Genomic DNA, 22,082 nt, shown 5'->3' with positions numbered 1-22,082 from the left:
CAAGGCAAATTGCTCCATATTTTCGAGACTCTATTGGCACGGTATTCCGGCATCGGCCTTGGTTGGCGCCCTCCCAGACGCATTGTTCCTTATGCAGAATATCTTCAAGGGCCCGACCAAACAAGGTCAGGAGATGCGTATTCCAGTCCATATCAAGACGTTGGATCGAATGTATGTTGCAAGGGTGACCGTAGCATAGTTAGGTAAAGGGTGAAGCGAGAAAATAAGGATGACTTAGGATTAACTTATATAGGGAGGATGTATTCTAGGCTCAAGTCGTTTGCTCTCTAGGTATCTCCATAGTGGACCCGCAAGAGGCCCGGGTGTTTCCTGGGAGTAACCGTTCAACGTTTGGTAGTGGGTCATTTTCAGTCTTAATAACAAGGTACCAGCGAGCCGAACCACGCATCTATATCTTCCCCATCCCGGGCTTCTTATACAGGCGATGAAATCAGATACAGTAGCTTCAATAGTAGGATCAGTACAGTCTTTCCCCTCTCGGGACTCAGCATTCCAAAATCCAAGCAAGGCATAGAAGGCCTATAGAACGTATCAGCACTTGATATCATTACCTTACTAGGGCACTCCGCCCTCCACTCGCATATTTTTCCTATACATACGTTCATGCGTCCAGATATTGTGTGTCGGCGCCAGTTTTTGCATACCAAACTTGCATACTAAGTATCAAAGCCCGGCCGCCTCGGTCCAGTCGCCGGTCTGGTCGCTGGAGTAATGCACGCTTTTTTTGCTGGAAGTCGCCATGGAAGTGGACTCGGAAAACTATGTCTTGAGTTGAGTATATGATTCAGACTAATCGCTGAGGAACTAAGGTGGCTGCTCCTGTGAGCAGTAGTTAGGGCCCGCGGGTACGGCGGGACATAACTACATCTTGCGCAAAAGTACTACGGCGGCCTATAGGCCCCATGTGCGTAGTGCGGCTGGGTCGTAACACTTTATTTGTCACCGCAAGTATTCGATCTTATACGGAACAATCCTAAAGCCAGCCCTGTTCTCTCCCCAATTGTGCTTAACCCCACCCAAGGCCCCACTTCACCGATCATTCAAACCTGCATCAACGGGGTGGTTTCAGCAACCATCTTTTAGACGCTAGTAGATAGAGCCATTTAATCGAGCCTATACTATAAGCTCAACGGAATAAGCTTGACATCGCGTTGAAAACCTGAGGGTTGGACGGCAAGTTGAAAGGAAAGGGCACAAGTTTTATTAAGCGGACTCAGCAGAGCCTCACATATTGCCAACAGAGAGGGATGAGCGGGAATCTGAGGATCGAAAAGGCCATCGCGATAGCACTGTCACCCCCCACTTTACAGCACAGCCTTTGACCCCAGTTTGAAGACCCCTAGACCGCCACGTTGTCACTCTCAATCAACCCGGGACTATTTTAAGCTGCCACGATAAAATGCGGCATCCTTTGCATAGCCATATACATGTGTAGCTATCCACGGGGAATAAATAGTCAGAAAAATCACTTGAAACGTAGACTGTCCTTATACCAGACGCAGAAATGACCAACATCTCTTACAGACAAGTGCGCCACCCTGAAGGGGATAATAGCGACACTGGACTTTTGCTTCAACGCACCGCCAAAGCCCGGCCGTCGCGAAGGGCCAAGGCTTCCAGCTATGAGATCCACCCTAAGCAGAGGCCAGTCCCGGAAATTCTGGCCCAGCCGTCCAGGGAGCGTACGGAAACTACTATTCGACTGCGGGTTCGTCGGCAGCTCCCCACACCAGAGGCGTGGTGGGTCCCTCTCCCAGCACGGGCTTCCGATGGTGAAAATGAAAATGAAGTATCCGTAAACCACCGCCAGCCAAAGAACATGGGCGACAGGGGACGTGATCGGCGGGAATGGATGAAGCGACTGCGTCCTATGCCTCACCGACGATACTGAAGACTGAAAAGTGGGATGTGGGCGGTAAGGCCAGTTCTTCAAGGGGACAATGCAAATACTTTCTACTTAGGCAGCAGCTACTGAATCGAGGGTTTATCTCTGCAATACAGTGACTAGCTGTTTCCGAAAGCGTCAAAGCATTGATATCAGCACCGTAATCTCAGGATCGCCTAATGGGATTTGGTGCCGGCGCCCTCACAGCCATCTGGAACGATTGATAGATCTACCGTAATGCCCCCTATCTCAAGACTATGTGGACAAGATTCAGCGTGGCTTGTTTGCCTCGCGCCGAAGATGTTTCAAAGCCACTGCGAGGGTCGACATCTCCCGCCTCATGTTCGAAAGAAGCTTCAAAAAGCAGATGGACAACCAGAAGAATGTCAAGAGGTTTCGACGTATTATGGACATCCAGGGATGCCAGCGATTCATGCAGGACTGCCATATTCCTGTGCTGATCCCAGCTGCGGACTGGGGCTCTCGCGTTCGCCTGCAGCATTGCGATGGATTGCTGGACCGGCTAGATGTGGATATTGATTACCACCTTCACGCGCAGGATCATCAGACGATTATTGAGGCCACACGAACAAAGCTAGACCCTACAAACCAATGGTGGATGGTGGATGTCTACGTGGTTGAACAAGCAGGTAGGCAAATATTGCGACTCCCTGTAGATCTAATGACGAATGCATTGCTTAGAGTGGTACGCCGGATGTGCTGATAGGTCATGGCCGCGACGGAAGTGAATCCGCACAGGATATGTTTATTCGCTCCCTCCGAGAACAGTACTCCAATGACCGTCGGCCCCCGGACGGGTTGGTCTATGAGCGAATCCGGCGCTATGAAGGTTATCTGGAAGATCCCATCAATCGTTTCGCAGCGAACAATTGGTGGGTCATGCTGGAGACCATTTGTGGAAGCAAAAAGGCAAAATACCTCCAAGCGTTCTTTAAGCACCCGACGCTACCCTAGAAAGTTGATAGGCTTTTTCCAATCAAGGGGTTATGGGAGGGTATGCGGATTGGCTTGCTCCAAAAAGTGCTTGCCATGCGCTGCGACCAAGTGAGCCTGTCTGCGTCCCGAGAATCATCGTCCGTCCCACCACTGACGATGCTCACAGGCTATCATGTGTTACTGGGATCGGATATATCAAACTTTTATAGATCTGGTGGGAGGAAATTGCCAGTATCTGCGTCTCATTGACGGCCTGACCGTCCGTCTCATTCATTCGCGAGTCCCGGAGGTTTCGCCGAGAGACTTCAGGTTCTTGGAGAGTGAACTGGGACAAGGCAACTTGTTTCGTACCATCCCCGCCTATGACCGCCAAGCTGTTTGGGAGCGGTTGATCAATATACATTTCCAAATCCCCACTCTCGAGACATTTTTCAAGGATAGACTTTACCTCGTGATAGACCCACAGGTCTACAAGGCAAGGAAGCAATCTGGAGGCGAGACAACTGGGATTGGGAAGTCTAGGGAGAAGGAAGAAGAGAGAGAGAGGGAAAACCCACGATGGGGAAAAACCCTCAAGACACATGACCGCTGCTGGGCCTAGCAAACATCTGGAGAGGGCAAACTCTCTCACCTCGAGGTAGGACGGAGCGTAATGCAACCGGTGTTCCTGCCTGACTCCAATCGTAAGGCCACTATTGGTGAAAGGGTCTATGAGCACTTCAATACGCACATCCCGCTCACCACATCGTACTGACATGAAGCGCTCAAGTCAGATCTCTGGGAATTCTGGCGATTTAGTTTCCATTATGGATCTGAGATGACCGACCACCGGCGCCGCGTGTCACACTCTCATGAGGGAGGCCGTGCCGGGCTCACTACGAGTCAAGCTTCCAGTGAACAGCGTACATTGCTGTGGCAGCATTTCTTCTATCTTGTCGTGCAGAGAGGCTCCCGTCTCCCTGAGCGTCTGGACGTATTAGCAAATTTGCCGCAGGATCTTGCCCCTCTCCCTCATATCCAACCTGTTTCCCCGGAAACGGACATGGAGATTTCAGTAAAGCGCAGGAGCGGGAAACCATACACGGGCTCGATCGATGCAGATCACTTCGCGCTGCAAGCAGAAGAGCTCCAGCAGGCCTGGACCTTTCTACGAGCCACAGCAGGTTTTCTTCGCCAGTCTTCTTTACGTTCTTTCGCTACCTTGCTGGAAGCCGGAATGGTCCCGGTGTTCGGATGCGGGCTGAAGGGACTCAGAGCCTGCTGCCCTCACCTCACTAGGAGTGGAAGAATCCACAGCGGAGCCTATGCCTCGCTTTGCAGCGGCAGAGCCTATCAACACTCCGCTACCTGATGCTCCCAGTGACCTTATCCAGCAACCACAGCTGACGGTGCCCACCATCGGCCAGAGCATCCTGATACCTGAAAGCTTTGTGGTAGACGTTTCACTAGATGACACCACGTATGAGCTGCAGCTTCCGCAGAATTCAGACATTTTGACCGAGCTTTTCAATGTCTTGGGAAAAAACTATTTCCATATTTTGAACCCCGCGGAGCACGGAAGAGGAATGAGCACTGACGATTACTGCCGCTACTACCGTGAGCACCCGGATGGCCGGCTTGACGCAATCATTATGAGCAGGCCCAATCTTTCATACTCTCGGTCCACGCAGAAACCAGGGACTGGACGGCCAGTAGTGGAGACTACTGAGCTTCTAGAGGCCAGGGAATGGCTTCAAGATGCGATTGCAATGCTGGGTCGACTGCGCGCTGCGGCCCATGAGGCGAGTCAACCCTCATCTGACGGAGATTTGGAACTCTGAGTCGTGACTTGTATGGAGACCTGTGCGTTCAAGCGGCTCAAGGGATTATGCGTGTACCTTTCAAGTCGGAAATTGCGAGTCTATAACTACATACAGGAGGCCTGGTTTGGACCATTCTATAGCGTCATTACTTCTATCCATATTAGCTTTATCGTAATATACAATACATGCGGTGTGTCTCAAACATGTACCAAGTTCGTGTTCCTTCTCTAATCCAGATTTGACATAGCGTTTGCCTCGGTCCAGTATATAGAATGCAGGAGGCGTACTTTTCACCTTCACCAGACCTGTCGCGTCACACTTCAATATACGAACTCATTCGGTCCGCCGAGGTAGATTGTACGAGATACGCGTTAGGTAATTAGGTTACATTGAAATGTCGCTTAGAAAATTCTGGATAGATTCTTCCCAAAAGCGACCGCTTCAAAAGGATTGGGATTAGCAAGGCATTCCGCGCGTGCCATAAGGACGCCCAACTAGTTTTTAACACGTCTCACCCGAGTAGACCGAAGGAAAATGTCGAGCTGAGAGATGGTATTTTACCATTAGGAACTGACTGATTCAGCGTCTACCCACTTCTCCATATGTTCTTATATGGTAAACCGGGTCCACTCGGAATATCTGCGTTGTAACACGCAATACTAGCACCTGAAGCTATGAGATACTCCCAACAGCGATCTCCAGGATAGTTCTTCAATCAACTCGTTCAATTGGTCCCCTCAGTACTAGCATGTACGGAAATTCTATGGCTCAATAGAAAACCATACAACGTCAGTTACAATATTCTAATGTGGTCTAAAGGCAATAAAATGGATTGACTATCGCATTTTCGAATTGACACGATTATTCTTACTCCAGACAGTTAGCCTCTCATCGTTGCCCGTAGTGATGCCAAGGCCCTTTCATACATTCAAGGGCACAACACACAACCAGAAGAGTACTCGGGTGTTGTGCCATCTGAGCAATGACACAGGCCGCCGGCATCGTAATCCGCCTTTCTGAATGTCAAGTCAATTGCTGAAGTCTTTGAAAGCGACTAATGTTGTGTGAGGACCTACTTTATCAGACATGTCAATCCCGTCAGAGTTCCTTGAGTACTCCAAGGACTTGGAAGGGAATCACTTGAAGTGGATTGGTTAACAGTTGCTGTTGAAGTCTTAAGTGCAGAAGAAGAGGTGGAGGATAGCGAGCTCGGACTATGACCCGCGGTACTGGTAAAAATGAAAGCGTTGACAGAATTGGCAGGCTTGGTCGAACTGGCAGAGTTGGCCGAACTGGCAGAGTTGGTCGAACTGGCAGAGTTGGTCGAACTGGCAGAGTTGGTCGAACTGGCAGAGTTGGTCGAACTGGCAGATTTGGTTGAGCTGACAATGCTGGCCGAGGGCCGGATCAAGGTAATGCTTGCAGTGCTGACCAACGTTACACTGCTCGCATATTCACAGGCAGGTTCCCGTCGTACGAAGAGAGTCTGTCCGTTTTGATCCGATGATGGACTGTGAAAGAGAATTTCCAATCCACTGCAGACAAGATCCGATCCATTGAGGCCTAGACAGGTCAGTAGTTGACCTTTAATACTTCGGAAAACCTACAGCTTCTGAAACTAGACTCCATCCGGGAGACGCAGTTTCTTGAAAGGTTGTAGTAATTCTGTCTCCCCTCGATACTGAAGCGAATAGAGGGTGTGGACCCAGAGACGCTTGCCCAAGTTTGGAGAAAGTTGCATGTGTGTTCAGAGAACTGGCTAATCTTAATTTGTGCGAAAGTTTGCGTGGCCAAGGCCACAAGGACGATCTTGAGATACATCAAGGCAGACATGAGCTAGTCTAGAAATTTATCTTTATTGTTCAGAGACCAAGAACCCTCTTATACTTGGTTTTTCTGGATGATCGTGACGGGAATCAGTAAAATTTAATCAGTCAGTTGAAGTCAAAGGATACGTATCGGCTCATTATGTTGAGGCTAGGAATGACAGCATAAAAGTGCGTCAACCCGTAGAGACGGCTGCAGTTATCTGGGGTTCCAGACCACGTCTTCCCAAAGACACAGGCCAAGGACCGTATAAAGCCTAGAGCTTTTCATCTGGCTGGGTTTAAATTTGTATTAGGAAGACAGTCATGAGCGTCAGTAAAAATGATTGTTTTGCAAAAGCTGCTCGTGTCCTTCTTGTTCTTTGCTTGGCCGCAGGGTCCTTAATGGAAGTCATCGGCTCGCCTATAGTTAACGAAAGCAGCTCGCAGGACCAACTACTGCGGGTCGAAACTCATACTAGAGTTTGAGGGCGGGGGAGGTACAGTAGCCGATACGTGTTTTAATGCTTCCTATCATCGCTCACCCAGACAGGACTTGAAACCACCGCACTATGCCGCACCATCATTGCCGGCCGGGATTTGCACCGACGTAAGTTATATTTCTTACTTTGGGCCAGAAAGTGATACGGGCAAACTATACAGGAGCAGCCCATATGCTATTGTGCTCGCGGAATCGCATATGTTCAGCCGAATGTCAACAATATCCAACACCTTCTGGACGTTGGAGAGTAGAATCGCATGGCAGAAGCTAATTACTGTGTTCGCGTCTCATACCTAAACCAGCCAGGGCTGTCTTTCTGCAATCACGTATGTGCCTGATGGACCCGTCAATCACAAGTAGGGCAGAATCTGACTTGCGAAGAATGCTGCTCTGATCACCATTAAGTGTCAGAACCTTGTCAATCTGGCCTACAAGCTACATCACAATTGCCAGAATTCGAATTATTACACATTCGGTATTGTTGGTGGCATGGTCTAGGATGGCTCGGACTCGGTGGGCTACTATGTACGAATCGGTGGCCGGGAGAGGCCTTGACTGAGGGAGTGAGGCATTTTCCTGGCGGAGCGGCTCAACATATATTAATGGGACAATATGATAGACAGAGTAAAGAGTCTTAGTTCTAGAATTACACTCTGATATCACCCCTGAAGGCCCCATCGTAAGCAAGAAAACTGAAGATTGCCTTGAGAGCTTTGTCATTGCAGTCCTACACCGATTGGCACCATAGGATTCTTTCACTAGGAGCTTCTGGTTCAGTAATAAATTTCCTCGCGATACAATTAATATTGGGATGCTTCGGCGATACCTCAATAAGCTTCTGAAGTTCTTTGATCTATGAGAGCTGGCTCCTTACCTCGTCAGCAGGAAAGCAGAAGCGAGCGGATAAATGGAAAAGTCGAGCCACATAATTACTGCAATAAAAAGACCTCGGATGCTGAACTCCAGCTTTGATTCCCAACCACAAGGTGACGATGTCCAGACCTGTACCTTTAGTAAGACGCATCCTCTAAGAGAATCTGAATTCTAGCCTTGGGTAAGGATACAACTACTGACAATACCAACTCACCTTGGAGACGAATTGTCATCTAAATCTCCGAAACTACTTGACTTACTTGTGTAGGGATGCGTTGCTGATAAATCCCGTGTTTATACATGCCCCTCAAGTCAATTTATTTTTACTTTACATGATAACTATCGCATCTTCGAATTCACTCAAGAAATCACTTAGATCTTCTGTGTGTCCATCTTTTTGTGATTAAGAGTGGGTAACAGGTAACTCAATAGCCTAGGCAAAATCCGCAATCTTATGTACTTCGATCGTGTCTCGTTCTCGTTCTCTCATCATCTCTCTTTCTTTCCTTCTTGATGCTTAGTATGCTACTATTTTGATATCGTCCCTTCGTGACTGAGCTGTAACAGAATCCTTCAGCTCATCTTAAAATGTTTGCCTGGGAGTTCCTTATTATATTTCATAAAAATATCTCGGAAGGAAGACGGTCACTGTACTCATCGCTAGGGCTAATCAATTGTATATTATTTTTTCCATTTGGGTAAAAAGGCTTCTTTATAGAGGTAGGGCAAGGGCTTTCTAAAGGCTTCTTTTCAAAGAATAGGCGATCGGAAATCTCTTACTATAATAGGCTGGATGGTGGAGAATGCCGTGTCCTTAGGATATATTGACTAGAGCTCACTCACTCTTACCTCACCTTCTGCTCCACAACCCCCACACTGGAACAACACTCCTCCAACGACTACGTTTCACCCACTAGGCCTACGTGCTTTGCGAATGTTCCCATCTTGATTGTCATTTGATAACCCACTCACTCAATCAGACATAGCGGCCTTCAAGGTATACATGGGACAGCTAACGCTCAATGACAGACGCTAAAGTATGAGCCACAGATGTGTCTGACATACATCGTAGACGACTTCATCGACGTGTGGGGCTATACGAACAACCCACTTCCGTGCTGGCAGTGCCTCGGGGAGATTGCGCAACCGAATATGTTTCTTTATCAGGCCTGCTTTAACATCCGCGACATCGCCTCCGACTTCCCTCATCCGTGCACCGAATGCACCCAGCATAAATTTTGTTGTCAGACATTCCCGACTGCCCTTTGTCCGGAAGTATGGTATTTGCTCTATGGAAACCATGATTTCTCTGATCAAAAGATCCGTGATAGATTGTGGGGGATCCTAAAACCTTATCGGGAGGGTCCTCAGCAGCTTGGGGAAGATGAGGCCTTAGAGCATGGCAGTTACTAAAGTGATTCAATGATATGAGGATGTTTTACTGGTTGATTTATGGCCATCCTGACCATTCTTTTTCATGCATATGCCTACCCAACAGAAGATTTCAATACAATATCTAGCTAGAAAGCGCACGTACATGCACGCTGATGGGTTCACTTCTCTATCTACGTTCGTTTCAAGGCATAAGCAAGTGCCTAGCGGTGTGTTACAGTAGGGACTCCATAGTACTATACGTGTCTTGACTATACTGGAACACTAAAGACTGTCAAAAGAAACGCCAAGTGAATCCATCATTCGACGAACCTTAGTCAAATACTTGAATGTCTGGATGCCCATTTCTCTGCCACTAGAAAACCGAATTTCAACAGGGCTGTGCCATCCATTGACGTCAAGCCATCTCGTATGCCGTCTGGGAGGAGCCCAACGAGAACAGGAACAGCATGTAGCACTTTCTGGTATTTAGTATGGCTTTCTATTATGACAGAAAGTTCTGAGTTGCGAAATCTCTCAGTAAGCGTGGTTTTACTTCCATGCTGATGCTGTAGCATATGTCGAATGACGTGCTGAGCGAGTCTTCGCGTCCTGCCCAATACGCGAGACCCTGCTTTGTTGGCGTGGTGACCTTTAATCCGCACCTTGAATGTCTTTAACACGAGTTTGTTCATGGCCCCTTTCAATATTTGATGGTTTCTATGCTCGGCAACCAAGTTCCTCCTTGAAGCGGAGATGTTTGATGATGAGTCTCCCGGAGAGGTATTGTGTTGTCCTAACCCTGAACTCATTGCTAAGATCGCTTTGGGTGTTAACTTTGGCCAGCTCTCAATGGTCAGTTCCGTCGTGAGAGGGCAAATAATTGCAGGCAAGGGGTCCATTGATGCTTTTGCACTGACGATACCAGGATCCTTTGCCAGAAGGGCCTTGTTAGGAGAAGAGAACATTCTCATGTCTTTGGTGGATCCTTCATTAATATCCTCGATGTACTGTCCAGATAATAGGCTTGATTCTTCGTTCTCTGAACAGACAAGCCCAGATAGGTCTGCCGAACAATTCGGTTCCTTCGCACGCAAGGGAAGCTCCATGAAACCTAGTTTCTGGATCAATTAGGTACGCAGCAAAATCCTCATCTGGCTGCAGTCGGGCAAGCAAGGATATTAAATGCTCTTGTGGGAATGAGGGTTGAATCCTAGATAAACCCGCCTATCATCTAGCGCACACGTATCAAGTAGCTGTGACAAAAATTTTCAGCCGTGATCAAGTAGAGACAGCCGGGAGATGATGCAGAAATAAGTTGAGACAAGGGTATACTTGAAGTGCATTGTACTATCTGACTGGGTGGTCTAAATAAACTGTTAGAACTCTGTGGAATTGAGCGGTGATGGGCCATGGGGTGGTGTGTGAGAGCTTTATTGCGTCTACTTTTGCGGATTTATTTACAGTACATGCGACCCGAGACAGAAAGAATTACTGTAATAACTCCACCTTGCTACAAACTTTTGAGGTCTTGGTATAGGAGAGGTTGAATCACACCATAGTCCGGCTCTTAAATATCGATCGAGAACCGCGATTCTTTTTCGCTTCGATAGTGAATTGAGTCAGACTCCTCGCCGCCCGATTCAACTTCATTCAAAGCAGCAGATCGCGTCTTAGCCTGCAACTTCATAAAATACGCGTGAATAAAGCGCTGTAGAATATATGTGATGGCAAAGAGAAGATCCGCCCCCGATACTGCCCCCAAAACTGCTCCTATAGTCTTTCCTGGTATCGTTTGCGATGCGCGGGTATTACGCATAGTGGGATCATATCCCGCCGGGCTAGAAGAGTTTGTGGTTTGTGACATCATCTTCGTCCCGCCGACCTCGAAAACTCCCATCTCAGTAGCTTCCTCGATTGATATCAAGCTTGAAGAGACTAAATCGACCCACGGGTTGGGCATCCACGTGGTTTGTGTGCTGGGGTGCCCAGGCGCTCTGATCAGAGACGCACCGGTGGAGGGGGCGAGTTGAGGGCGGAATTGTGACGGATCGTGCGTCTATCGTGCACAGCAGATGTGAAATGTCTTGCAGTAGTGTGCGACGGAAGGTCCGTCATTACTGCAGGTCGAGTCGTCGTGTCCATATACGAAGGTAGCAGAGTATCTGCGTTGCTATAGGCGCTAACGACGCCGAGTAATGTGTCATTTGCCGTGTCATTCTTCATCCCATAACCTAACATAGAAGTGGCAGACGTTTCCCACGGTTGTATACCGTCGCTGACACTCTGGCCGCTTTGTCTATTGAAGAAGGGAATGCTCAAGGCAGTCTGATCTCGCCAGACAGGTCGAGTCATAGAGGAACCAAACCAAAACCACAAGCACGCAAGTCCTGGAATCCTCCAAGGTAATCGTGAGATCCGATGTCAGGAACCAAAGGCAGAAATCAAAAAGAGTGTAACATTTCAAGTGTAAGGAATTTGACTGTAAAGGACCGTTCTGAATCCTCAATCTAAACTGTTGATCAAGCACGTAGATGATGATGATCCCTAAGGATACCGCAGCCTCGGTCTTAGATAACCTCTCTAGGCGGTAAGGCCATTAGGCACCTCTCACTACTAAGCATCTCCCGCTGCTACTGATTATCAACCTCTGAGTATATTTAACCGGATCCTCCACTACACTATTTATCTCAGTTGTTGTCGATCCCGAAAGAGAATTGTTGACTGTAGAGACAGACGTTGTCGAAAAGTAATGAAACACACTGTCTGTCGGTTCATAGACAGTGTCTCCGAAAAGAAATGAGCTTGGGCCTGATGGCTCATTTGTTTTGTCGGAAGGCAAGGGGCTCTGGGATGTCGTTATGCTAATAAGAGCTGCAATCAGGGAGACTCTTAATCCGGTTGATGATTTTTTGGTCTCTTCTGGGCCACTAGACGAAGGAGATCCTTCTTGCAGGTGGTATCTTAAGAGAAGGAGGTTAGTAGAACAATGTGCCTTCTTGCCTGTCTCGAGAAAGCAACTGACTGAGTCCGGGAAACTTGTAATGAACTAACCAATTTTGAATTCAGATACATGCTGCACTTATCCAAAAAGAAACAAATGCTGATCTCGCCGGTCCTCTCAGTGCGGCTCTTTATAGTTGATTTACATAGCACGCGTAGAATATTCATCCTAGCAGCCAAGGAACAGGTTGGAATATGATGCAGCGCTATATTATCACGTCAAGATTATTTTATGCTTCTTGCAGCTGTGAATACCGTATTGAAGTATTACTCACGAGAAATGGAAGGATATCAAAGTTGAGGGCGGTCGACCCGCTTTACCGCAGGGTTGTCGGTGAATGGGCCAACACTACTCTCAAGTGTCTGTCGAAGCGGGGGTGGATATGGTCTATATCAACCGATCCTGCATGCAGTACTCTAGCTGTATAGTCCAGTTGCGGCCATTCCGTATAAAGTCATGAGAGAATGAGCATTCAAGCAGTGCAGTCGGGATTTCGGCTCCGACCGAAACCCTATTGCTTCCAAATCCAGTCGTGTGCAGAAAGAGCAGGTTCACAAGCGGCGCAATAATCTTCTGCGACGCCACAATAACTTTTGGCGGCTATATTCGATCAAGAGCTGGTTGATTATGGAGGCGCCCGACGGTTGGGTCTTCACTTATCACTCTCATCCTGATTTGCCCGCTCCCACTCCGCAGGAAACGGTTAGGCATATCATAAGCTCCAAAACATGCCAGACTGACAGCCGTATTGCCCAATAGGGCGAGCGAGACCAGCCTCCTGTACACAGAACGCCGTTGGATTTCCTCGATGAAGCGGAAGAGCCAGCTGAAGAGCCGCGCAACATACCCGCTTCAGAATCCAGCGATACTATCTGGAACGCCATGATCTTGTATCTGAATCGCCGTTTCCAAATGATGATTTAGAAATTGATTCAGCTATCTCAGAATTAAGTGATCACTTTCCGAATTTTGTATGGTTCTCAGCAGCCGGGGATGTTTCCAGGATTGAATCTCAGTATTGGTCCAACATTGGCATGTGGTCAGCCGTGTAACCGCTGATGTGTACATAAAATCAGGTCAACTCGTTTTGCGCTTTGGATATCACAGGTTTCATCTTTTAACCCTTTTGAAGGAATCCCGCAATGTCTTATTAGCAAGATATTGTGTTGGTGGCATACGATTAGAGTGCTTCTGTAAATTAGTGACGCTGCCTATGTTCTTACATTGTTTCCCTTAACACTAATGTCAAGACCTACAAGGATAGAGGTAGATCGGTTCCGTCATATAAAAATCCCCTATTGTCTTTCATCCTGTGACTGTAAGAATCATCTATGGAAACTAGATCTTTCCAATGGGTACGTATTGTAGTGGGGGAACCGCTGAGGGGTCGGTAGTAGGTTGTTGGCACTGTGGCCCGTCTTAGGTGTTTGGGTCTTGCTCGCATTCTTGGCATACTGCGTTTTATTTCGCTGGCGCTTCTCTTGTTTTTATTGTTGAAGAAAAGATATCTACGGAAGAGAGGATTCGGAGATGCTTCATCGAACGACGGCCAACCGTTCGTTCGAGGCAGCTTACTCTTCCTAGTCGCTCATTGCGCTTGATGAACTAATCTCCTCGCCTAATTTTCTCGAACACCCTGTAGGCTACGGAGTTCTCTGAGAAAAAACGATCCTGTACGATGAAGCAGTATTCTTAGCCAGAGCTTTCTATCTTCCCTGTCCTCTGTGCTCCCCGAGTGACCGAACTGGAATAGGCACTGCCCTCTGGAGGGTAGTTCATCTTTCTCTCCACTCCACTGCTTGGTGGTAGATACCCTATTGTGCCTCGACCTGTCTGCTTTACTCAGACTACCGTCAGTGCATCCCCCCTTGATGAGTATGTAAGTTAAACAGAGTGCTAGACGGGGTCTTAACGATCTACCAAAGTGGCCCTCTGCCCCTGATCCCTATGTCTGACAGAAAGTATAACTAGACGCTTAAAATAGTAGAGCATTCAGACTTTGCATACAATGCTCTGGTTATACAGCAGCTCAGGGCCCTTTCGTCAAATGAACCTGTTTGCTACACCCTCTCTTTCCTGTTTTGTGCCGCCCACTTGGGATGACTAACATGCGAAAATAGTGAATTGGAAGAGGCGTGGATAGAATGCGACAGGTTTGGCCAGGCTTATTGGTGGTATCCTGCCGTACCTTCGCCTAGGCTTTCTTCTTGTCGCTGCTCATTCGAACGAAGGAAGCGAGCAGTACTGGTGGCAAATGTCGTAAGGAATCTAAAACAAATCAAGTTCAATGGTAGGTGAAGCTCGAGCCCACTGAATCCAATCCAGCATTACGAGTTTTCAATAATCTATGAAATGGTGAGCCCGAGAATGCCGGATACGCACCTGTTGGTGGGCTGTGAGATGCGGCGCATGCTCTGAACCTCATTGGCATGTACTCCATCCAAAATACGGAGTGGCTAACTCGGCACTCTGAGTGTGCGGTGAGCATCTTTCGGTGATTTCATCTATTTGAAATCACTAGGACTGCTCAGACCGGCCAGGAACACTGCACACACTAACAGAGTAGGAAGCAATGTTCCGGTCTCCTGGAGGCTGGATAGCCAGACCAGGGCACTGGTGACGATTAGCAAGCTTTATCGCCATGCTAGGGAGCGATTTCATACGATAGTTATCATTGTCACTAGCCAGATCCAGGTAGACCCCTAACTCATGGTAGATTGCCGACCGGGCAAAATAAACGGCGCTTTCTGTGTCAAAGTAGCGCTGTTTAAGTACCAGAGAAATATAAAATATTGATGGGACATGCCTTGGCCTGCCGGGAACCGCAGGAACTTGATGGCCTTCCATTTACACTCAATAGAAGCCGGGTATCGTCACTCTAGCTGATGTGAGATTCATCGTACTGCCTAGTTTCATCAACCCTCCTAGGCCATAGAGAATCCCTTCAAATCTTCCCTATCCTGTGTAAAGATGTATGCACAAGAAGAGCTATTTTTGCAGCGAGGGAGAGCGGAATCTACACAGCGATCCAGAAATTGAGGCTGTCATCTCACGTACAGTAGTGGTCTCATACGTAGTGTACTATACTCTCTAGGGACACACAATCTTTGAACATTCCTACCTCATACAGTACGTGCTTGTAAATTGGACTGGTCAGCATAGCAATTGGCTGCGAGTATTCGCCAATACTCCGTGCTTGTCAAGGTTAGCTGCTCGCCACGAAGGGATTTCAAAAGCTCGGGCGTCATCCGCACGGCTAAGGGATGTAAGAATGGAATCTAATGTTCGGTCCCTTAGACGGGTGCTGTACATACTGTGCCGCCGTACCAACCATCTGTCGATCTCAACCATTGGTATTCGTCCCCATCCCTTTCACCACTCTCTTTCACCACTCTCTTTCACCACTCTCTTTCACCACTCTCTTTCACCACTCTCTTTCACCACTCTCTTTCACCACTCTCTTTCACCACTCTCTTTCACCACTCTCTTTCACCACTCTCTTTCACCACTCTCTTTCACCACTCTCTTTCACCACTCTCTTTCACCACTCTCTTTCACCACTCTCTTTCACCACTCTCTTTCACCACTCTCTTTCACCACTCTCTTTCACCACTCTCTTTCACCACTCTCTTTCACCACTCTCTTTCTTTCACCACTCTCTTTCACCACTCTCTTTCACCACTCTCTTTCACCACTCTCTTTCTTTCACCACTCTCTTTCTTTCACCACTCTCTTTCACCACTCTGATAGTAGACAAGTAGTGGCTGCGTTTAGATGAGCGAACTTGAGGCTTTGGACACACTAAGTTATTTACTTTGATAAACCATCTGACACCGTAGAGTTACCTTTTCCTTACCCGAAGAGAGAGCAAACAGGGATTAGGGAAACGTCAACGTCCGGGCAAGCCGCTCGATAGCCCAGGTAGATCTTCTGCTGAAGTTAAGAAGGGACGAGCAACGACCGTGGTCAGAGGTGACGAGGTTGTTTTCGGACCGATGTCCAGGAAGAAGCCCGGGTGCAATCCAAGTATACTGGAGTACAGTCGTCAGAAAAGCATGACGGAATAATAATATACCATCTTTAGTCTAAAGCGAAGCATACATTCAAGTATCTTCACACACCGTTAATACCAGATCCTAAATTGATCCTTACATTGTAAAGAACTAATATCACAGGCTTATGCCTAGTTCGCCGGCAGAAACTTCCGCTGGCCTCATCCGACCGCCTCAGGTATCACGTGCATCTAAGGACAACCTCCCGCGCCAGGAATCGTGCACTTCTACTTCACTAATCACTATCACTTCCCATCAAGGACTTTCTGCTTCGATACTATCCATTTTTCAATCACCAATGGCTTACTAGATGCCTTGCCATCTAATACCGAGGAAGGATATTCTCCTGATGTTTTCCCTTCAACGTTTCCTTTGCGTCGAATACAATCATAATGTGGTCCAGTCAAAAGGGACCTCCCCCCTCACCATCCACTGCTTCGTTGGGCCCATTCAAGCCAGTCAATAGCAACGTTTTTTATCGGTGTTCGACACTTTTAGCGATCCGAATCCTTAAGCGTATTCGACCTCGAGAAGGGAATGTCCTCATGTTGACGGACGGACTATGTGTCAAGTAGGGCGCCGCGTTCATTTATCTGAAGCATCAACAATGCGGTTCATATCGCAACATACATCCATCCCGGTACCAAGAGTTTTATGCGCATTTACCCATTCCGGGAGGACGTACATTGTGATGGAAAGGATCAAGGGTGACATAATCGGCAGAGGATGGGTGAAACGAAGTGAGGATTCAAAGGCGAAACTTCTTTCGCAGTTAGCAGGAAAGGTTCGCGAGATGCGGGACTTCAGCCCTCGCAAGGCACTAAGGTTGCTTCTGTTGATGGCGGATCGCTTTTTGACTGTCGCATTCCGGGGCCTTCCTTACGTTTTGGTCCCTTTGATACCGTTCAGGATTTCCATCGGCATTTACGTATGGGCATGGAATTTGATTCAAGGCTTGACCCTGAAATTCAGGAACTCATCAAACAACAAAGCAAGTCGTGGCCTCTGGTGTTTACTCACGGCGACCTTAGCAGCCTCAACATTCTTGTACGTGGGGATGATATTGTTGGTATTATTGATTGGGAAACTTCTGGTTGGTATCCATCATATTGGGAATACACCTCTGCCTACCAAGTCAACCCGCAAAACTCTTTCTGGGTCAATGAGATTGACAAATTCCTGCAGCCAATGCCCGAAGAGCTGGCGATGGAACGGGTCCGTCAAATTCATTTGGAGATATTTGAATAATCCTAGCTTGTAACTCAGACAATGATTTCCTTCCGCTCTATCAAGTCATATGTTGGAACCTTTTTCATATCAAAGTTGCCCTGGCCATCAAAACGGTGCTGGTCTTTCTTCAGCTGACAATAATCCATCGCCCGCTGCGTACTTTTTCCCACTCAACGACGCTCGTGCCTAGAGCCTTGGTATCAACCTTAAGCATTTCCAGGGCCTCCTTTACCCAGAGGACACAGTTCCAACCTGGTTGGCCTTGCCGAATAGGCGTGTTCCGCAGAATTTCGACTAGGCGATTTCTTTCCGCTACCTTCCCAACTATGATACGAACAAGTAGCATGCTAGTAGGGGCAAGTGGACATTCGCGCTCCTCGAAGAACCATTTAGAGCCCCCTGTCAATGCTAGCCTCTCCTTTGCGTGGTAACGGACCCCCATACCATCCTCTGCTTCAACTTTGGGCCCCACGATCAAGGCCCAGTGGTATCTAGCTCAGACGGGATATCAGTCTTTTAATTAATATCCGCTAAGGAAGCTTCTGCATGACGAACTCACGTGTCTTCTTTGCCTAGCATGGTAGGATTGCCTCCGCGTGCGTAGAGAGCAACATAGAGACGGTCTTTGTTAGATGGCATTGTGCAAGCGATCTTGGGAAATATAGCTAGAGCTGACGGTAATTAGGCCGGATAGTGTTCAAGGGATGCTTAAGAGCGATAGATTATTCTCTATAACCGGTTTACAGGTGGACTTTCTCAAGGGTTTTATATCTATGCATCTCCCTAGTTTACCTAACACTTTAACAGGAGTCATAACCGCTACCTGCGTGATAAGAGGTGATAAGTAGTGACTTCGGCTTATCTTCTAATCCGTATCTCCTCTAAGAATAGAATCAAGTCAATGAGCGCTTGATCCATGTCTCATGCTCAGAATATACATGTGAGCCAGGGAATATCTATTTCTGTAGTGAAAGAGCTTCACCATTCGCCTTCGTTCGGAGTGATAGCTTGTTTCAAATTGCTGCCTAGTTTATTCCTTTTTCTTCCGTTGTCAGTTCATGTTCTCTGTTTTTCTTGTTTCAGGGCCACAGGGTGCGTGCGAAGCGCGCGCCACTAATGTTCGGCGTAATGCCCACATTGTTAGCGTTTCGCCGGTACGTGATCAAGCGCATTGTAAGTTGCTAAGAGAAATTCTATCCCCGATGCAGTACGAAAGAGTTCCTTCCCAAGTTCTGTGGCTTTTTAGGCGTGTCCGCCTGTGCCGGGTGATATTTCGTAATACGTTCCTCCTGTTTGAGACAAGCTCCTTGAGGCCTGTGCTCAGGAGAACTACACTAGCGTCCCGACTGCAGTGAGTGGAAACTGCTTATTAACCAATCAGTCTCGAGAGAATAACTGCGCGCAGTTATTCTCTGTACGTTGAATAGCTATATGAGCTCTTAGCCAACACGAGAAGATTCGACCTTCGAGAAAGCCACTCAAGGCCCCGATACTTCACGCACAGAGTCTCATGCACCGTCTGGTCCCAAAATTTTCTCAACCCAGGCATGCTCCCTTGTCCCCGGATAGTAAGTGTACCCATACTGACTTAAAGCTGTGCTACTACGCTAGCGCCTTCCCTTAGCGAGTGGATTCTGCTCTTTAACCAATTGTTTTCAAGAGAATAACTGCGCGTACTTATTCTCTGAATGCTAAATGGCTATCAGGGCGCGAAGAGGTTTGTTGGTTCTTACATGCAAGAATAGTTGGGATTTCGAATATCCCAAACAAGAAGGTTAGTTTTAGCTCATCAATAAGCAGAGCTTACCCTAAGTTCTCTCGAGCCTAGTGGAAATTCTTGTTCAAAGGAAAAGAGCTCTAAATTACGAGTTCCTAGCTATACAATGATCCCCTGTCTACCTTAGAGAACCTATCAAATAAAGAACTACTAGTATGTGGTGTTGAGTCTCGGGACTAGGAGAAATTGGGTATTGTTCCGTGCTTAATTAGCTTTTGTCGATGGCATCAGATTCTAATTAAGGCCTATAAGTAAGAGTAACGTGGCACGGCTTAGCACGGCGCCATTCTATGACCGAACAAGCCTCTGACAACTTCTGCGGGAACTATGACCTCGCCTTCTTTGGATGGATCATATGCACTTTCGTTCGACTACCTCACTCAAGTGCCTAACTGTGAGAAAAATATTCTTCCACTTGACCTAAATGGTAAAGCTGACGAGGACAAAAGCTACCTTGATCTTGGAGATACAAGATATCAGTGGACCTAGCTTCCATCCAATCCACTCAGCCTTGTCTAGCGCTTGCTATTCGCTTTTCTATAATACTCAGCCGAGTCGAACGTGTGCATATTGGCTTGCCGAGATACACATAGCTTTTTTGATGCGCGGCGAGAATTTGACGTGGGCAAGGGACGATCTTTGCAAGACCTTACGCAACCGCTTGAACGAGCAAATACACGACATCCGCTCTGAAGTACCCATTGAGGTTCGAAACTTGACTGTTGTTGCTTTTTATCTACACCAGAAAATCTGGGTTCAAAGAGCGGGGGAATCTTTGAAGCCTGTTATCGACACGGGGGCATTTGAAGAAGCTTTCTTGGAAGCATTGATTCCTATTGGAAAGAGAATTGATGAGTACGATGGTCTTCAGCAATGGCAGATGAAAGTCACCATACCGTCATTACAAGGGCTTCTTGCAACTGCAGTCGGAACCCCTAACAACCTTGTATGCATGTTCAGACAGGCATGCTATGTTTACTCTCCTGACATCTAGCGTGGAATGGTAATGGGACTGGAGCTAGTTAATGAAACTATAGTCAATATACTTGCTGACGACTCACTTTCCCCTGAAGTCCGCGCTACTCAAACACACTGATAACCAGGACTGGTTCTTCGAGCTCTCATAGCGAGAAAATACCTATTGTAGTGGGGGATTCGGTTGCATATACTTAAAGGCGGATATTCAGTAGTAGGAGATGCCTGAGAGCCTTACCGTCGAGGAAGGTTATCTAGGACCCAGCTTGCGGGATCCGGCATCATCAACATACTTGATCAACAGTTTGGACGGAGGATTCAGGACAGTCTTTACAGTCGGATTCCTTACACTTGAAATGTCACACTTTTTTTGATTCCTGCCTTTGGTACCTGATATCGGATCTCACGATTACCTTGGAGGATTCCAGGACTTGCGTGCTGGTGGGTTTGGTTTGGTTCCTCTATGACTCGACCTGTCTGGTGAGATCAGACTGCTGTGAGTATTCCCCCCTTCACTGTATGACTTATGCTCAGTCTGACCCTTACGCATTCCTCGGCTCTTGATTTAAATTGAGATACTTACTTCCCATTAAGGCCTTTCCGTCAGGGGTCATAAATAGGCCAATAAACAGCTTTGTCGTTGATGAAACGCATTATTACTTTTAAAAAGGACAGACATAAATATCACCAAGTCACGGTATCTTCAAACAGAGCATCGGGTCATTATTCATTTATTTCACCGTTGATTAAATAGGACTACTACGCGGAGTTGGCGATTTGAAGAGCAGAGCACAATAGTATTAGTCATTTAAGACCTACAGTGTGCTGATAAACTAACAACATGTCTGCTACTCTTTTCGTAAGGACCGGCTGATTGATATTAGTTTTTACATTGTGCTAATTTATTTCACTAGACTTTGCGTATTTGGCTCCTACGAAAGTTTTCATCAGCTCAGGCCCTTGGGCGTAGCCTCAACGTAAGCGGCATCGAAAATGATATTCGAGCATCAGTCGTCATTGAATGCAATTGGTCGTTGAACACATTACGGGATATGGTTCTTGTTGATCTCGCTGTAACCCCTTCGGGCTTCGGAGAAGTGATCAAACTCTACCCGATGATGCTTTCATTGTTCCGGTGCGATGCAGAAGGAGAGCCTATTGTGAGCAGTTTGCTAGAGATTGGTGATCATCCAGAACCATCAAAGTATGAACTGTCACTGAAGCCTTACAATAACTATGAAATGCCACACAACAACTACATGCTCGGGTGCCCCACCCTAGATCGCCTAGTTATTCGCTAGTTCGAGGAGTCACGTCTTACTCTAGTGAGCACTGCACAAGCTGCCTTATACTAGGGCCTATGATATAACGACACAAAATAGTCCACGTGCGCACTCTCACACCTGAGACACGCCAAGGTGATTGTTTCTATTCGAGGCAGTCGAAAAGGTATTTCTTGTTGGAAAAGGCTGCGCCTTCTGTTGTTCATAGTCCCCATTTTATTTGCCCTTGTCGAATCCAAAGTAGGCTAGATGCAAGTTATTCCTTGTGATCATACTTGTTTTACACGAGGCGTAGAGAGCGGTCTTTCTTTCGTTGACATATAATTCCGGTGCTGGTAAAATGGCGGCCGTTTCCTGCGTCGCGCTAACCGCCCCATAGAGTAAGAGGGTATCGTTTGTGTCGGTTAGCTGTAGGCTGCTTCCGACGCCTGCCCTGGATGTCCCCTCCCCGGGTCCCCCGGGGCACGCCCAAGTATACCGAAACGCACGTGACAACGCTATTCCCTAGTGTCCGCAGAATGGTCGGTCTTCAGTCGTTACTCAAA

At 47.4% G+C, this 22,082-nt stretch overlaps 10 protein-coding genes across 10 annotated transcripts; 8 read left to right on the top strand and 2 right to left on the bottom strand.

Annotated features, from left to right (window-relative positions):
- Window positions 1–1,525: 1,525 nt before the first annotated feature.
- POX_c04628 (uncharacterized protein) lies at window positions 1,526–1,912 on the top strand (the record flags this gene model as incomplete). The annotated part of the gene is made up of 1 exon (XM_050113491.1): window positions 1,526–1,912. One exon carries the CDS (start codon window positions 1,526–1,528, stop codon window positions 1,910–1,912), a length of 387 nt encoding a protein of 128 aa, XP_049971047.1.
- A 334-nt stretch (window positions 1,913–2,246) lies between these two features.
- POX_c04627 (uncharacterized protein) lies at window positions 2,247–3,464 on the top strand (the record flags this gene model as incomplete). Its single annotated transcript, XM_050113490.1, has 4 exons — window positions 2,247–2,556; window positions 2,634–2,799; window positions 2,893–2,971; window positions 3,030–3,464. 4 exons carry the CDS (start codon window positions 2,247–2,249, stop codon window positions 3,462–3,464), a joined length of 990 nt encoding a protein of 329 aa, XP_049971046.1.
- A 216-nt stretch (window positions 3,465–3,680) lies between these two features.
- POX_c04626 (uncharacterized protein) lies at window positions 3,681–4,683 on the top strand (the record flags this gene model as incomplete). Its single annotated transcript, XM_050113489.1, has 2 exons — window positions 3,681–4,026; window positions 4,118–4,683. The coding sequence occupies 2 exons, from the start codon at window positions 3,681–3,683 to the stop codon at window positions 4,681–4,683; spliced, it is 912 nt and encodes a 303-aa protein (XP_049971045.1).
- Window positions 4,684–5,903: 1,220 nt separating this feature from the next.
- Window positions 5,904–6,164, top strand: POX_c04625 (uncharacterized protein; the record flags this gene model as incomplete). Its single annotated transcript, XM_050113488.1, has 1 exon — window positions 5,904–6,164. One exon carries the CDS (start codon window positions 5,904–5,906, stop codon window positions 6,162–6,164), a length of 261 nt encoding a protein of 86 aa, XP_049971044.1.
- Window positions 6,165–7,042: 878 nt separating this feature from the next.
- On the top strand, window positions 7,043–7,332 carry POX_c04624 (uncharacterized protein; the record flags this gene model as incomplete). The annotated part of the gene is made up of 2 exons (XM_050113487.1): window positions 7,043–7,080; window positions 7,275–7,332. 2 exons carry the CDS (start codon window positions 7,043–7,045, stop codon window positions 7,330–7,332), a joined length of 96 nt encoding a protein of 31 aa, XP_049971043.1.
- Window positions 7,333–8,895: 1,563 nt separating this feature from the next.
- On the top strand, window positions 8,896–9,258 carry POX_c04623 (uncharacterized protein; the record flags this gene model as incomplete). The annotated part of the gene is made up of 1 exon (XM_050113486.1): window positions 8,896–9,258. The coding sequence occupies one exon, from the start codon at window positions 8,896–8,898 to the stop codon at window positions 9,256–9,258; it is 363 nt and encodes a 120-aa protein (XP_049971042.1).
- Window positions 9,259–12,847: 3,589 nt separating this feature from the next.
- On the top strand, window positions 12,848–13,144 carry POX_c04622 (uncharacterized protein; the record flags this gene model as incomplete). The annotated part of the gene is made up of 2 exons (XM_050113485.1): window positions 12,848–12,922; window positions 12,980–13,144. The coding sequence occupies 2 exons, from the start codon at window positions 12,848–12,850 to the stop codon at window positions 13,142–13,144; spliced, it is 240 nt and encodes a 79-aa protein (XP_049971041.1).
- A 1,241-nt stretch (window positions 13,145–14,385) lies between these two features.
- On the bottom strand, window positions 14,386–14,631 carry POX_c04621 (uncharacterized protein; the record flags this gene model as incomplete). The annotated part of the gene is made up of 2 exons (XM_050113484.1): window positions 14,386–14,488; window positions 14,603–14,631. The coding sequence occupies 2 exons, from the start codon at window positions 14,629–14,631 to the stop codon at window positions 14,386–14,388; spliced, it is 132 nt and encodes a 43-aa protein (XP_049971040.1).
- A 2,903-nt stretch (window positions 14,632–17,534) lies between these two features.
- Window positions 17,535–18,141, bottom strand: POX_c04619 (uncharacterized protein; the record flags this gene model as incomplete). Its single annotated transcript, XM_050113483.1, has 3 exons — window positions 17,535–17,600; window positions 17,663–17,993; window positions 18,062–18,141. 3 exons carry the CDS (start codon window positions 18,139–18,141, stop codon window positions 17,535–17,537), a joined length of 477 nt encoding a protein of 158 aa, XP_049971039.1.
- Window positions 18,142–21,095: 2,954 nt separating this feature from the next.
- POX_c04618 (uncharacterized protein) lies at window positions 21,096–21,555 on the top strand (the record flags this gene model as incomplete). The annotated part of the gene is made up of 2 exons (XM_050113482.1): window positions 21,096–21,113; window positions 21,169–21,555. The coding sequence occupies 2 exons, from the start codon at window positions 21,096–21,098 to the stop codon at window positions 21,553–21,555; spliced, it is 405 nt and encodes a 134-aa protein (XP_049971038.1).
- Window positions 21,556–22,082: the final 527 nt, after the last annotated feature.

The sequence above is a fragment of the Penicillium oxalicum genome, chromosome III, assembly GCF_001723175.1.
Source record: "Penicillium oxalicum strain HP7-1 chromosome III, whole genome shotgun sequence".
Taxonomy (NCBI): Eukaryota; Fungi; Ascomycota; class Eurotiomycetes; order Eurotiales; family Aspergillaceae; genus Penicillium; species Penicillium oxalicum.
Note: the sequence above shows the minus strand (reverse complement) of the source record. Positions and strands in the feature narration are given on the sequence as shown.